Consider the following 17,433-nt stretch of genomic DNA (forward strand, 5'->3'; position numbering starts at 1 on the left):
TGGAATAGCAGATGAAGTCACAGGTTCATATCATAATGACATTCTAACTTGCCAAGTAGATTACAGTAAGTTACTATAGTGTGGGAAAATAATAATAATGTAAAAAAAGAAAATAACATCAGCAGAAAACTGTGTTTGTGTCAGCTGTTTGTTTGTCAGAAGGGAAGGAATATTCAGCCTGGGGCTTGAAGCAGCTCTTTGCTTTGTTGGTGCGGGTCCTAATGTTCCTGCCGTTTTCCTGACGGTGAAGGCCGACTTTTGCTATAGTGAGAGGAAGTTAGAACTGTCCTCTGGAGAGGAAAACCTTCAGGTCAGCAAAGCGTTTGGGATGTATTTGATTCTGCACAAATGGTTTGAGAGCACTTTAATTAGAATGAATGAGCCTTCTTTACTGTTTTCAGTGTGAATTCACATGGGAGGAAAAGCCAAAGCTCCTGGCCACTTGTGGTCTGTGAGGTCATCATCTAATCTGGCTGCAAGACGATATAAGGTGCTGGCAGTCAGACAGACTTCCTCTCAATTGTCAGTCGTACATGTCATGAAATATGACAAAGGTTGGGTGAGCATTCCCTAGTGTAGCCCATGTTAATGTGTTTGAAAATGCATTGATTAGTGGGCCTTAAAGGGGTTATCTTTCTGAACATTTAATTCACTGTACTGTAACTGAGGTCATCATACAGTAAGCTAATGACAATTTCTGTGCCCTTGTTTAACTGCGGACTCGATCACAAGCACCATCTCAGCAGCAGTCGACGCCCGCGGGATATCAGCTGATCAATTGTTAAGTTTGTTGGGTTTATCAGCAATGCAGCTGTGACATTCAACTTCATATAGTCAATGGAGGTGAAGGTCTGCGGGCAGTAAACATAATTTCTTCCATCTTATCAGTGTACTGCAAATAGAGGACGGTGAAGAGAAGGCCCGGGAGGGAGTGTCTGCTGCTGAGATATGAACTCCATTTTGACTTATAGGAGTCAAAATGGAGTCAATGTAAAGAAGACAATCAAGAAAACCGAAAAATGAAAACTTACATTTACTTTAAACATGTTTTTGTACACAAAAATCCAAATGTAAAAAAGGAGACGAGAAAGAGCTTTAAGTAAATTATAACTGAAACTTTATTGACAATTTGGATTAGAAATTAGTTCTGCATCAGATTAACCCATTGCAGTACAAAACAGAAGCAGAATTACAAAGCCACTCAGTAGAGCTGAGGGATGAGGTTAAAAAAAAATAAAATTAAAACAGCTTCTGAAATTACTGGTTGAGGTGTTAGAGAGAAAAGACTGCTGGGGGAAGAAATCAGAAGGAACGCAACAGCAGAGGATAGCAGATGAGGGATGAGAGAAATGCAGTTATCATAACAACCCTTCACAGAAGGAGAGAATACAGACCTCCAGCAGCTTTAGGTGATGCTGCAAAGAATAACAGTCAACATGTGGGAGACGACTAGCGTGTCTTAAAACTGGATACAAAAGAACATTTAGAGTATTTATAATTTTGACGCACCAAAACTTTCAACGTTATCTCCAGCTGATGAGCCATTTTCTCGGGTCAGGTGTGAAATCAAACATTTGAGCCTAATGAGTGCCTTTACACTCTTACAATGCTGCAGAAGACAATGTAGCCAAACTGAATCTGTTGCTCAGATTAAGATGAAAAAATAAATCAAGAATAAACACAGGGCGCTGAATCAGATCCAGGCCAGATGAATCTCCAGGAAATTGGAGAATGCTGCTTGCTGACAGGTTTTTGTAGCTAGAACAAGGACATGCCTTCTTTAGGAGTTGGGAGCTTGGAAGGTCTTGGAGGTGGCAAGCATGGCTCGCACTTTGGCCATCAGATCCTGAAATCAAAGGGGAAATAGATGAGCTTAATACATTTCCGCACACAGCCCAAGTCTGAACAGCCAATCAGAGTGGTCTGTCTTGCTGATGAGGTCTGCCGCCAATTCAACGTGCCGAATCAGCCAAAAACCTGTTGACAGAGTCCGGCTAGTGCCACGCCGCAAAGTTGACGGTGATGGACGGTTGCTGATGGCCAAACGATGGTTGATGGCCAACAGTCGCTTGGTGTGTCACGCTCCTCAGTCCCATCTATCCATTCATCCCAAAACCCAATTTAAAAAACTGCTATGGAAAAGTCTAACTGATCCTACAGTATCCTACAGCTGTGGGGATCGACACTGTGCATTTAAGTTATTGAGAGGGAAAAAAGTCAACAATTATTTTATTTTGAAATAAATGAGAAATGGCATTAAAAGAATCCTGCTAATTCTTATTCCCTGTACATTATTATTATTAAATCAAATTACTGCCTGTAGTGTCAAAGAGCTTTTAGTAATGCTGCTCCCACTGGGAATCAGCTCTCTAGTCTAAAGCGCTATTCAGCTACTAAATGCTTTTAGCGCATTGTTTCATTTGGAAGTTGTTTTGCTTGCAAACCTTTGTCTCTCACCAAGCTTCCCAGATCGGAGTATAAACAGCTACTTTCAGCACACAGTCTTATAAAAGCCAACTGGAATCTATCCAAGTGAAACGACAGAGAGCAGAAGTCAGAAGAGGTTCTAACATTTAGCAATTTTTCTCCTAAGTTCCCAACCACCACATCATGTTTAATGTTGATATCAAGTTGAATATCAAAGTAACTGGCTTGTTTGTTTTTGAGTACGCTTCCTGATCTCTAGCGATGAGGAATTCCTTAATACGTCTTTAAACACAGCACATATTTTAAATATGGAATAACTAGAAGCACACAAACTACTCTGACCTCAAATTTTGCATCTATATGCAGTTAATCTCAGTTTCAGCAGCTGACATCCTCAGCGGCCAACAGCAAATGTATTATGTAAACAATTCAAAGACAAGGGGGGAAAAAAACAACTATCATCTGTAGAAAACTGCAGCTCAGCGGGAAAATAGTAGGGAGTGAATTTTTAGTTTTCGGTTTCCTTTCCTTCTCTCTTCAGGTAGAAATGTAAATGTTGCTGACCAAGGGGCAAGCAGCTTGCACTGCTGAATGGAAGTGTTAATTTGCCTCCCAAGTGTGATTCATACACGCATGGACACGTCCACCCTTGAGCTCTCCTGACAGATGAGACAAATTAACAACTGTAATCACAGAGGGAGAGGAGCTGTCATATCAAATCACTCAAAAGGCTGTTTCCCTCTAAACCCTGGTGTATCTGAATGTACACACACAAAGAAGTGGTCACAAAATGTGGCCAAGAATGCTTCAAATTATTATCAAATGTGAGGGAAGTAGCTCAACTAGTGTTGGATTCATTACAAATCACATTACAGCTGTCAGGCACAGGATACATAATAGAGAAAATGGATTAAGCTCACAAAGGGTACCGATAAACAGCATGTAGATTGTAAACAAATATTCCTCATCATCCCACATTTTATCAAACAAAAGATGACATCTGAAAATTTAATAAACCAAACTTACAGCTCAGTCTGAATGAGAAACAATGAAACCCACACTGATCTCTTATCGCAACACAGTAAGTGTGCAATGACATATTTATATCGGGTGTAAAACACCTGCGGTAAGAAGTAACAGGCAATCCACCTGATCAGCTCTGCAGGTTTTCACAACCTTTGTGTTTCTAAGTCTGCAGTGGTGTCACCTAATAGAAGATATACCAGTTTTCCCAATTATGTAGCCGTACAATTTTCATGAAATCAAACCTTGTTGCTGACACTATTTACTGTCAACAACTTATCAATCACTCCCCACAGAAAAGCTTACTCACTGAAAACTTTGGTTTCTGTTAAAAGGAAGTTAACTTCATGAGTAGTTTAGTAGGGGCGACTTGGGCTTAGTCCAGGCTCAAATTACATGACTATTAAAATCCTAAACCAGTCTGAATGCAAGTTGCATCACACATTTAAAAAGAAGTTTCACATACTGGCCTCCCACTTGAAAACATACACACTGCAATGTCAAAATATTAAACTGGAACATACTATTAGGAATATCATGAGGGAGCCTGAGCTTCACCTCTATCTCACATATATATTGACATTTTCCTGGGAGAAGTTTTCCTTTTAGCCCCAAGTGCAGGTCTAAAAGCTTCTCTAAAAATGCACAAAGTAAACGACAACAAACATGCAAGAGAGAAAGAAGAGGGGACAAAAGACAGCAACAAACGCAAGGAAAATGAGAGATAGTCTGAGGCGAATAGCAACCAGGCACCCTCATGGAAAGAGACACCATTAAGCAGATGAGGATGTTCTGAATTATTCAAGATGTGTTTGTAAAACATCACAAATGGGGTATAAGCAGTTAGCGGTTCTGAATGTTGTTGCAACAGCAGTGAACAGCATGTTTCAAGAGCTAGCTTATGTTGCTGTGGTGAGACAAAGGCAGGAGACGGGCTTGTGTTTGTGTGACACAGTGAGAAAGAAAAAGAAAGATGCTGTTATTGTTGATGAGAGAGACGAGATGTGTCGTGTTTGGTTTTGTATCTGTGGTGCATCTGGTCAGTAAGCTTTCCCAAACACAGAGGCCTGTGGTTAGAAGAGAGAATATGCTCCGAATTCTGCGTATCACAGTGGAAGCTGTAGTAGTGTCGTCACGGCAGCCTCTTTACATTCACGCAACACGTTTCTCGTTTTTAATGTTCCACGCATTAATTTTTCAGAGCTAAACCATTTACTTACCAGAGCTTACTGAAGCTATAGTTCAACATTTCCTGTTTATACCCACACACTGGGCCTGACTTTGTGGTTTTAATACATCTAGTTGCACAGTGGTTGCATGAGAAGCAAAACGGCACAATATTGCATCACTTCATGCAATGCACTGAGAAGTGAAAAAAGCACTGCTCATTTAACAGGTGAGATGACACCTAAAAAAAAAAAAAGAAATGAAGATAAGCAGTTTTAAAGATCTTTGTATTGTTTTCCCCTCCTTCCATTTAGTTGATAGCTTTTTGTCAATCATACTAAAGACTGTTCTTCCTGAGCTGGTACGTGTGCACGCATTTGATTGTGCTGCATTTCTGAAAGCAGCAGGATGTCAGCCATAAATTGGACATTATAATTTTGAACAGTGTGGAACAGAGACAACATGCACGGGGGTCAGAATTTATTGGCCAGGTGTGTGTCAGACTTACATCAGGAGTAATGGGAACAGTGGAGTTTTAAGTATATGAATGCCTGTGGTTTTACGTACAAATCTAACGTTTGATTTTACATATACTTTTGGCAACGAGGTGCATTTTTTATTTGTAAAATAAATGGGCAGGCAAACAGCGGTTTCAGTTGGAGAGATCCTAGTTGCTCCTCTCCTGTGTCAAATTTGGTATAAACAACTGTCAACAAGCGGCTGCATGCAGAGCCTAGTGTGTGATTGCAGTAATTTTGTGAATGAAAGTGTCTATGCTGTCTTTGACACTGTGGTTTCTGTGAGCCCTTGATGGCAGCTACAGTCATCCAGTAAAAAAAAACCCATCACCACATGCTTTTGTTGAACCAGCAATCACTGATTGCTTTGGCTACTTTGGGGCAGCAGAAAAAAAAAAGTTGTGAAGTTGATGTCAGGTTAGCAAACAGCTGCTGATTGACACATCCAGCAGTTGTGAAGTATTATAATTCAGAGTGTGAATTTGTGTTTTGGTCAATTGGTGAATGCCAGTCCAATACTCATTCTCTGTTAGCTCTGGTTTTGGTCTCTCTCAACTCCTAAAGAAAAGATTGGCTCTTTAGCTGCTAAATGCTTCACTCTTCCAGACATGCTCTCCTTTCCATTAATCTGATGGCATCTGAACATGTCTGATTAAGCACCCTGATCACTTTTCTGTAAAAGTCTCCATAGCAATCTTATTGGACCGACCTAGTAACATTTATGTATCACTCTCAACCCAGAACAAGTCTGAATTGCATGCAGTCACAATAACAGATAGACGTGCCCAAGATTAACAACTATAAGAAAAGATTAACAATCTCATGTACAATATATGGCAAATATCATGTATGTACTGTGGCGCTCTCTGTCATGGTTGGTGTCTGAATGAAGCCATGAGGAGCGTTAATATAAGAACAACCTATGTCTTAATGACAGAAACCTGTTGCTTTAACAGACTGATGTTATGTATCCCATGTCTGAAAAGGGCTTTTGTTCTCCAGCTGCTAACTGTGTCTGGCTGCCTTATAATGATAAGCAGGGAGTGTGCACTGAGTTTTTAAAGCTGCCTGCTGAGACTAAAAACGAATGAATGCAAAGAGAGTGGCCAGACAGCTAAAGGCTGTAAAGCTGAGGGGAGCTACAAATAATAATTCTCTAAGTTCATCACTATGATGACACCTTTCACATTGTAATAAAAAAATGATTAGAGCAGCTTTAAGGTCAGACTACAAACAACAACAAAAACCTGTTAATCCAACTGGTTTGGCTTCTGTGAAGATGAGATGCTGACTCATTAATAAGCTTTAAGTTTTGCATGAACAACTCACTGAACTTAACCACCAGGATATCCCTTTTTTGTCTGAATTTACAAGTGCTGGAAGACAAACTGTTCAAGGGCAGCACTTTAGCTCTGCATCCTTTCTCAACAGTGAAGTGGAATCTGAAGTGCCATAAGATAGTTTTGGTAGCCAGGTAGCAAGTTTGCCAAGGCCTCTGCTTTCGCCTGGCTGCCGAACTGATATCAAACTGTATTTTGCATCTTTCCTCCAAAATTCTTGGCCCCGCTCCCAGAAAGAGTGCAGGAGGCGGAAGTGCAATTTCAACCAGGATGAGTTGCTGCAGTTGTCAGCATGAAAACATTTGTGCGTTAAAACACTAGTGCATGACTAATATAGTACTGACATCACATGTTCCTTGGCAAAGAAGGCAAAATACCAAGAGGTCAGAGAATCATTAGATCCAAAGACAGAAGACACTATTCAAGGTTCAAACAAACTACATATAATAAGAAATAACATATGGGCTGGCCACTAAAGCACAATATGTTCAGCTACAAGCACCACAACCCTATAAGGTCCTTCCACGTTTCATGGTAGAAACACAGAACAACACTCAGCACTTGTATTGGGTAGGCTGTAAAGTTCAGCAATGGATATATGTGGGATAAAAGTAAAGAACAATACCTGAGTTATTTTGGACTGAACAGAAGATATTATGGATGAGGACACTGCCTTGTCTTTCTCCTGAGAACCATCCCTGCAGAGAGTAGAGAGAGGGAGAGACAGAGGGGGAAACAAAGAAAGAGAGGCTGAAAACCAATCATGTTAACAGGAGACAATATGCAATATTCATATCTTCTGAAATGTTCAAAGTTGGACAAGCATCTAGAGCAGTAAACTGTAGAAGAGAGGAAAGGGGAAGAGAAATGTGACCTGTAAAAACAACAACAACAAAAAAAAAAGGTATCTAAGCCAAACCCAAACCACGATGTCCACAGTATCACATGCAGCCAGGTATAGAATCATGCAGACAAACAGCCAATGTGCCATCATCTTTATGAAGCTGTCCAATGCTTTTAACGTTTCTACTATCTAATATTTCATAATTTATCAAGGGATTTTTAAAATAGAAAAAGTCGTGTGCGTCAAGCTGACTGAACACAACAGCTGACAACAAAGTGCAGAGCGGACTGCAGACGATCTGAACTTTGTTGTCAGGCTTCAGTCCACTGGACGAATGTGTTATCTAAATATGTCAGTCTATCTTAGGTATTAACACGCCGTTACACACCCATCCCAACTGCTATAGTGCCATTCAATGTAAAAAGTAAACAGCACTCCATCCATTCACACAGTTTATTGGTGAGTTACCAAGTCAGACAATGCACAATCTTTGATTAAAATAGTGAAAAACAAAAACCAATCTCCTTCAGGAATGATTTTGCTTATGTGGTTGCTTGACTGATTGCACCTCTCTGAAAAGACAAACCAATTACTTTGTCATTCAGGGATATTTTTGGTGGAAAGCACCAACAACAAATCAAAGATTCACTGACTTGAATGAGTGACAGACACAGACATCCATAATTTATTGAAACTCATTTACTGACTAGGTGGAACGGCTCCTCCAATTCTGACAGCTTGTATTTGGAAACTTTGGAACAGAATCGTGGATAAATACAGGCAGGATTCAATTTTACAAATATGCATTTTCCATCTAACATCTGACACTCGACTCTAGAGAACTGAATTGCTTCAATATGTACAAAAACATGAGAGCTGCATAAATTACCACCGACATTTGTGTGCAGTAACATGACCCCACACAATGTGAAAGGCATTTCTACAACCTGCAGGCTGATCTGTTAACTGCCACTTTCTACTTCAGGTCTACTCTTTGCCTTTGTTTGCCGACCATCCCTCACTCTAAAACAATCCTCTGCACACAACTTCTTTTGCAGCAGTATGCTATTTAGTGAAAAGTGAATTTGACTCAGAAAGAATTAACTACACCCAATGTGCTTCAGTAAACTAGGTACCATTTAACTTGCCATGTTTACACACTGATTTTTTTTTTTTTCTTTTGTTGGTACATACAAAAGGAATGAATTTCTAGAACACACAATGGCCTGGTGCAGTAAATGGCTTGCCCAGTTTGAGTCACTGTAGTAATGTGGATGCACGTTTGGGGACAAACAGGGAGGGGAAGATGATGGAGTGTATTATTTTGCTGTCTGTGTCGCCCTCCATTTTGCCCTCTAGCATTCAAAAGTTAATGTATGCAGCATTAATAGTTTCTTTGCTGGAAATACTTTAAAAACAGCAAACCAACACCGCCCGAGACATCAGAAGAGATTATGTCTGTTGCCATCGATGCCTGCGTGCCTTCAGATCTTGCAGGTGAAAGATGCTGGTTCTAAGCCATCACAGGTTTCTTCTGTCCATACTGGATTTAGACCGAAGCCTCGTTTTAACCACTACAGTTTCATATTCACATAACTAGCACTACAGTTGTTTTATACACATCATCTGGATGATACTGCAGTTTCTAATGATGGTACATAACATATGGCGAAAAAAAATTACAAGATTAAAGAAATTAATTTTCATTCTGATGTAGTCTCCTGAGTTCTGAATGGGAACACAGCGCATTAACAAACCTGTTACAGATTGAAGACTAAAAATCCTTTCTTTTTCTATTTTATTCATATCTCTGGCCATGCGACTAACTGTTTAGCGGGCTGATGTCACTGGAAGATTTCTTTAGCTGCAGCTACCTAGCTATTTAAGATGATGTTAGCTCCATGAGTGAAAATGCTGTCTCTGTCTGTCTGGTTAGCTTAATTCCAGCCAACTCATTTTAAGAACCCTTTAATATGTCTTAAACACGATGGCCATATACTAAATATAATGCTAAAAGACTGATTATTTTGTTTCATGAGAGACAGATGCATCATATGACTGTAGGCAACAATCTACTGGTCTAAGTAAGACGGATTTAAAAAAACACGTCGTCTCTATTGTGGGAATCTCCTCATTTGTCAGCTTTATGCCCAAATTCTCCTAGTGGCCCTTTGTTTCTGTAACCAGTTAGATCTGGGAAAGTGATCTAAATGCTTAGGTGGTTGATTGACAGGCCTGTAGCGATCTACCTGGAGTGGGCCTGGCTGAAGGTGGGGCTAGCTGGTAGGGACAAAAGTCTGCGAGGTGATGTATAGGGAGAGAGAGATGAACCCGCAGTTTGCATCTGTCCTGAGGATGACAAGGAACTCCTCTTTTGATCAGGCGGGGACCTTGCATACAAATGCAAGAAGGAACAGGCGGTGCCAGATTCAGGCAGCAAAACTACACAACACACAATATGTCAAGGGGGTGGAGTATTCTCTGACGGCAGGACTTGTGTATTTAGCAAAGCCCTTCAGTAGTGATTTGGGGATTAAGTGGAGATGCACAACTCTTCCCCTTACCACAAACCGATGACATGCGTTGTTCGGGTTTACCTGGATCTCATGCTGGAGCTGCTGCTGGGATGATGGCGCTCCCGATCTCTCTCCTCACGTTTCCTGTCTGATGAGGTTCCCCTCCTGTTTCTTCTCCCTGAGGAGCGCGAACGGGATCTGGCCAGACAAGAGGATGAAGAAAGTGTAATATGGGAAGAAGTTATTAAATTACAGAAGAGAGGGCTTGGAAGATGAGCTGATGCACTGAAGTGAAAGAATAGGAATAGAAGAGGACGAAAAGCAGAGTGAAAGTAAGACAACAACAGCGGTAAAGTGCAAGAGAAATAAACACAGCAAACAATCAGGATGGTTTTTCAAGCAGCTTAAAACCAAGAACAGCCAGTGAGGGCTTGAAAAATGTTTGAGTGAATGTGGAACAATTTTCATTAAGACATTTAAAGACGCTGTGAAACTGAGCCACAGGGGAAAAACAAATTTAACGTGATTTACTTTAATAAAATTCTACAGGTGGATTCTTAATATGTAAACACTGTTTATAAACTAGCCTCTAAAGAAAACAGTATTAAATATTTCTGGGTAATATATGAGATTAATTCACTTAGATTTCATTCCACAAAGGGCAGGGCTAAATTTATTTTCTTCCACCAGCTAATACAGAGAGTGTGTATGAGAGTTACAACCATCAAATAGCCAATGTTAGAAAAGGAAATTATACCCCTTTTCTACAAACAATGCCAGACTGCAAAGGCCGGCCGAGTTCATGTCGGCCTGTGCTGGGCTGGCAAAACAAAGCAATCTGGTCAGTACTGTTCACTTCAGCCCGACAGATGAACGGCACAAACAAAGCAGCCAATCTCTACCTTGATCATTTCCTCTCAACCCTTAACCTCTGTTTTATTATTCTTATTATTGTTGTGTTTCAATCCAAATGTTCTTTCTCATACAATCGTTTATTCCTGTCTTTTCCTTTGCTATTAAAAGAGGTATGAAAGGATAGAGGGAAATAAAATATTATGTTCCTCTAATTATTTTTGTCAAGGTTCAGCTGAAGTGGAATATAAAAACAAAGATGTTTAATCATGTTCTCAGATTACATGCCTTTGACAGCAGCTGACCAATCACAGACCTGCTTCTCCTTTTCCAATAGAAAACTAATACTGTATATATTAATTGTGGAGATATTAAAAGGCTGGTCAAGGTTTGGGAGGTGTGCTCAACTGCAGAGAACATCTTAAGTGATAATTGGAGCCAGCAAACAAGTGAAAACATTTGTAAAGCGGCAGGGGCACTTGGACAGTTATGTAGCAGAGACTTTATTTCAGGATCTGATGTTACAGTACTAGCGTATTTTCTTCAGAGCTTAAAGGACACAACAACTTACATCATATATTAGGGTTCACGGACACCGTGAAGTATAAGACGGTCCAAGTGCTGTGGCCTCTGTGCAAGTACTTTGTCTTGTTTGCTGTCTACAATTATAATGCTGGGTTAGTGAGTCTGTATTGGCATAAAACAAATCTGGATTTGATTAGGTTTAGATCTAGCAATGTGAGTCTGTGAGTAAAGCAAAGTGTTGTTGTGCGTTCTGCGTACAGGGGCTGTGTCTGTAGTGTCTTACCGGGACCTGCGGGCTCTCCTGTAGGCACTGGGAAGGGAATGTCTGCTCTTGGACCTTGACCGTGACCTCGATTTTGACCTCCTCTTGTGTTTTTTCTTCTTTTTGTCTTTGTCCCTCCCTTTGATCCTGTCTCTGTCTCGATCTCTGCCTCTCTCTCTGTCCCTGTCTTTGTCTCTATCTGATCCTCTGGAGTTAGGGTAATAGGATGAGGAGGATGGAGCCTCCTTGCTGCGATAAGCTCCTTGGTTCTCCATGGTGGGCCTTTGATCATGCAAATATGCAGATGGTGCAGAGAACGCTTGAGAAGGTGGAAGGTCAGACAGAACAGAGAGAGCTTCTTGCATCTAGAAAGAAAGGATGATTGAAGAGGACAGAGAGGAAATAAATCAGTGACTGTTACAATCATGCTGGACCTTCAATTTTTAATTGGTTTCAACAATAAAAGAAAAGCATGTATTAATTAGATTAAACAAATAGCCTGTCTCTTCAACATTAGGGATACTGAATATATACAGGGCTCTTTACGTTTTGCACAGTATACTGTATTTTACATTCAATCTTACTTGACTTGATAATGACTGATGATACATTCAATCAGGTGCTCCTGCTAGATTTTTAAAATGTAAATATTTACTGTCACATACATACATAGGCTAGAAAGACAAAATATATTTGATGTTGTCTTGATATAAAGAAGTAAAGATGTAGCTACAACAACACAAGGAGGCACATAAGGATTTTTTTAGTAAGTTCATTTTTGTGCACTTTTGCCTTTATAGATTTTTTAAAGCTATAATCACAAGTGCGCTTAAAGGGCCACAAAATCATAATCGAATGGTTCAGGCAAAGTTAAAGTCCTTTGTTCTCTTGGGGAATTATTACTCATATTCTTCCCTTACTCAGCTGATTAAAAGATGGCACAGGGCACGCAACACAGTGCAGCCCTCTGGCTACACACTAAGTTACAACTGTCAGCTGCAAAGTCCCTCTAATTACCCAAATGTGGATCTGTCTGCTCATATTAGATTGGTTCCTACTGAAAAGTTGGCCTCAGTCCATCAGTGGAATAAACATGATGCTAAATCTTCCAAGGTCAGATTTTATCTTCCAGGGTTAGGCCTTAGAAAGCTCCTGGGGCCACCGTGCTACACACAGACAGGTGACGGGTTAAAGAGAAAACTTGAATAAGTGTTTTTTTCCCCCATCTATAGGGCATGAGGGGTCAGTGAATGCCTTGATGAGTGTGAAAATGACAAGAATCATATGCTGCGGCCTTCACAATCACCAGATCTCAAGCTGACTAAACACCTATGGGAGTTTTAGGACCGACGTGTTAGACAGCGTCTCCATAACCATTATCAAAACACTGAATGAGGGAAAATGTTTTGGAATAATGGTGATCATCCCTTGGAGAGTCGATGCCAAGGTGCACTGAAGCCGTTCTAGTGGCACACAATGGCCCAATACCTTACTAAGACACTTTACGTAGGGGTTTCCTTTAAACTGTCACCTGCCTATGCATAAAGGTGTGTCAATAGGGACTGCATATACATGCTACATTAACTTAAATGATATGGCTGCCCAAGTGACGAATAATGAACATGAAAGCCAGAAAGGAAATGAATGTGTGGTTGTGCATATGTCATACACGGTCTCTAACAGCTCCCAAAGTTGAACTTAATAAAAATGCTGTTCACTCTCCCATCTTCAGTCTCTCCAATTCAATAACTCACACTTTCATCCATGTGCTAATATTGGCAAGAAATTGATGGAGCATAAAAGAAAAAGACAGGGGCAGAAAGAAATCCAGACAAAAAGGATGATGATGAAAGAAGAGGAAAGGAGACGGCAAATGAGGTACACAAGTAAAGGAGGAAAAGGTGCTCACGGTGGAAGACGAGCATCTAAAAACAGGCAGAAAAGTACAGAAAGGGAAGAATATTTATTACACCTTTCTGTTTGGACGCTATCTGGTGTCTGGGCTAAGGGAGAGATAATGAAATGATAGCAGGCATGGTTTGGGTTAAAATTAGGACTGACAAACTGGAAGCTTATCCCAAGAACAGGCCCAGAAAGTGTCTGCCCTCTCACACCTGCTCTGGCAAGATACGGAAGTTTGGACAGTAAAAGCAGCAACAATAAAAAGTTATAATGTCGGGGTATAAGAGGGGAGGGGAGGAGAGAGGGAGCAGAATAACCCAGAGCAACATTAAAGCTAAAAATACAGACACTTCAGTGCTGTTGATGTGACAACCCCAGCAGCATCTTTCAGACAAACATGCTGTTGCATACGCTTACATTTGAATAAGCACCTGTGTCACTTTTACATTAAAGTCACAGCACCAAACTTACTAGGCCCTACCTACTAACATCCCCATTACACTGTCTGAAATCAGATTAACATAAAGGCTGCAGCATGGTCTAATAGTGATTAAACAAAGGTTTAACACTTGTCTTTAGGTCTGATTAATATCACAACAATAAGTGGATCACTTAAATAGCACCTCCCAAACAAAACTAAATCTGATTAATAAACCATGAGACACTGAATGATCCCATTTTAGATTAAGGGTCATCTTCTCAAGTCAGATTAGTTTAACAAACAAAAACAACTTCCACAGTACTCGATTCTACGTTTCAGCTAAGCTGACAGTATGGAGGAAATATCCAGGAAAAAACTGTTTACAGGATGCAAAAAAATAAAAAATAAATGGGAGTACTCAGTTTCCTTCTTTTCATTCTAGGTTTGTCCACTGTTGCGCATTATAAAATAGGCTAGGCAACAGAAATCTCTAATGAATGAGTAAATGTATTAGGAGGATTTATCAGAATTTACTGTGAGAAACAGGCGAGCTCCCAGCATGCACACATTGCTCATTAATTAGGGCTTGGACAAAAAAAAAAAAAAAAAGTTTTAAAATCCATTACTGATGGCAGCCTGTGAGAGAACTGAGAACACCAATATTTCCATACATGTCATTTGTCTCCAATTCACTGCTCTTCTCGGTGGTGCAACTGCTCCCCTCCTTGGCATTATGGCTATTACTGTTGGGTCATGTCTCAGTGAACCCATAAGAAATATTTATGTTAAAGTCACCAGTGTCGGGCTGACAAAAAGCACAATTTTAACAGAAAAGAGAGGAAGACGGAAAGAGGCCTAGTCTTGCACAGCTTATTCAGACATTTCTGTGTATTCATGACAGCCTACACTAGCTCCTACAGCGCTGCTGCTGCTGCATAAACAACATGATGAGCACCTATGGGAAACACAGCTTACAGATCAGGTCATTTTGTCAACCCTACAAAGACATGGCATCAGCACTGACATCCATTTTCAAAACTATCTAGAGTGCAGTCTTACACCATCCAGTTTTCTAGTCTTCTAAAATCCAACATCAGCTTCTAAAATGCTGCTGCCAAAATATTCACTACAACTAGAAGATTTAATCACCTTAAATCCAGTCGGAGCTCCCTTCACTTGCTCAAAGTTCTGCTAACATTTGCTGTTCAAAGCGTTTTGTCTAATGAACAAATTGTCTTATCTTACTTCAGCCCTGATTGTGTATCCCCCCTTGTGCCCTCTGATAGTGGAATGTTCATTACCTTACTATTCCTTGAACCCATCATCTCACATTTTCCCACTGAGATGTCTGTATCACAACCTGACACACTGTTGCAATTTGAGAGCAAATTCTCTGGACATCTTCAAAGCAAACTCAAATGTTATATATTTTCTCCTCAGTGACACACAGCACCTGGTAGCATGAACATCAACTAAGTTTACCATCTCTAACTTTGAGTATATTCAAATACAACATCCATTTATTCATCAGTAGGGCAATGACCTATTCCTTCAAGAAAGGTAACACTCTAATGGTCACTGCTGAAGTCACAGAACATCTGGAGAAGAGTGACAGAGCTGGTGCAGGAGTGACAGGAGCCTGCCCACTGCCACCTGGTCTAACAGGCAACAGGCCAGTTCACTATGCATCAGTTGGGCTCACATGAGGCGCTGACATTCAACATCCATCAAACGGACAGGCTATCTACACATCAAATGACCACCTCCAAGTCTTATTTACACTTTAAAGTATTCAAGTCTTTTTTGTCTGTTTAATATGACAAACAAAAGGCTTCTAAAATTTGCATTAGTGTACCCCTGTGAACCTTTTCAAGGGAGAACTTTAAAAGAGATACCGGGAGTTATCTCTGCGACAAAGAACTGGGAAGTTGGTGGGCAGAAGAAAGGCACCTACATTTTTAGCTTTCTTTATCAGGAGTCACAGTGGTTAGTTTTCCACCTCCACAAGGTTTGCTCTGAGCAGTTAATAGTATAAATATATTAGCTAAGGTGGTTTTGGTGCGTGGCATTTTCTTCTTATAATGCACAGTGAACTGTCCACAGGGAACGCTGTCTCCAACGTGCTCACAGCATTCTTAAGGACTCCTCTCACCCTACAAACTGTCTGACCTCCTGCCCTTTGGGAGGAGCCTCCAGACCAAAACCAGTAGACTCAAGAAGAGCTTCTTCCCCACAGCTGTCTCCTTACTGAACTCTGTCCCCTGTTGAGCCCCCACTGCCCTCCTCTATACCACTACACACACCTCACCCCTTCCCTCACCCCTTCTCATCTCTCCTCCCGGGACTAATGCAATCCAATTCTGTTACCTGTAACAGTGAAGTGATCTGTTAATTTGCACCTACTCTACTCACAGGATACTGCTCTATATTCATTTGTGCACTGTTCATATCCAGATACTGTATATTTATCTTTATCTTTGCATTATTTACATCCATTGAACTGTTCACTCATGTAACTTATTGTGGTCTTCTTATTCTGCAGTTTCATTCCATCTCATCCCATTGCACTAGTGTTCCTTAAGCTTAATGTACCTCTCCGTTACTTGTAATTTGAATCCATAGTCTGTTCTACATCGTACATTACCCTACATACAGTATCTTACTCTGAATATCAATCGTACATATCCATCGGTACATTAGTTCTGACTGTACAGGCTGTAGATAGTGCACGCTCTGCACTGCTGTTATTGCACTTCTGGTTAGATGCTAAACTGCATTTCGTTGCCTTGTACTTGAACATGGGTAATGACAAAGTTGAATCTAATCTAATCTAATCAAATCAGAATTACTGAAATCAAAATCATGAAATTAGGAAAAACCCACCATCTCTGCTTAAGATTGCCTTTGCAGACTCACCTCAAAAACAACAGCTCTATAAAAAATATAATATGCTTTACCTGTGGTATATATTCAAGATCTTTGAGTATATGCTGTTTACCAGTACTTCCTTCCAAAGAAATTCTTTCAGAAACCTGACATTCATCTCTTAATGTATGACTGTGTGGATATACTGTAGAAAATGAAGACTTCTATCAATAATAAAAGCTGATACAACTGTAGGTGCCTGTGACTTCATTTACACTTCAATAAGGAACCATTGATTTAGTATAGAGTTACTGAACCAACCAGCATTAACTAATCTTCATTTCTTATTACACCATTATTCCATTTGCATTATATTAAGGAGCTGACAGTGGTGATACACTTGTGTACAAACCTCTGACTGGTAGTGTATTTTAGCTCCTGACATAATGCTGTGTAATCTGCCAACTCCACTATGTGACCGAAAATGACATTTCAGTGGAATTTATAACATGATTTAATCAGAAAATGAAATGAAAATGACAAACATTGGCTCACCTTTATCAATCATTCACCTACCTCAAGTTGTGCAGATGAGTCCAGCTCCGCTCTCTTGGCTTCAGGCTCTCCAGTGAAGGGGCTGCGGAGGGTCTGTAGGAAGAGCGCTGCCTTTCGCTTCCTCTCTGCCTGTAGCTGTTTCTCCTTGGACTCCTTAGAAGCCTGGGCCAACTTCTCCCTGGCTGCAGCTGCTAGACGATCCTCTAGTTTCTGCTT

General features: G+C 40.4%; 1 protein-coding gene across 1 annotated transcript in view; it reads right to left on the minus strand.

Moving 5' to 3' along the window:
• Nucleotides 1-1,094: 1,094 nt before the first annotated feature.
• sfswap (splicing factor SWAP) overlaps nt 1,095-17,433 on the minus strand; it is a 45,539-nt gene continuing 29,200 nt past the window's right edge. Inside the window, exons 15-19 of the mRNA XM_020609822.1 lie at nt 17,239-17,427; nt 11,496-11,839; nt 9,917-10,033; nt 7,101-7,173; nt 1,095-1,846 (exon numbers count right to left, since the gene is read on the minus strand). Coding sequence (XP_020465478.1) covers nt 1,781-1,846; nt 7,101-7,173; nt 9,917-10,033; nt 11,496-11,839; nt 17,239-17,427 — 789 coding nt within the window. The 3' untranslated portion in view covers nt 1,095-1,780. The remainder of the gene's footprint in view (nt 1,847-7,100; nt 7,174-9,916; nt 10,034-11,495; nt 11,840-17,238; nt 17,428-17,433) is intronic.

This window comes from Monopterus albus, unplaced genomic scaffold (genome assembly GCF_001952655.1).
Source record: "Monopterus albus unplaced genomic scaffold, M_albus_1.0 scaffold102.1, whole genome shotgun sequence".
NCBI lineage: Eukaryota > Metazoa > Chordata > Actinopteri > Synbranchiformes > Synbranchidae > Monopterus > Monopterus albus.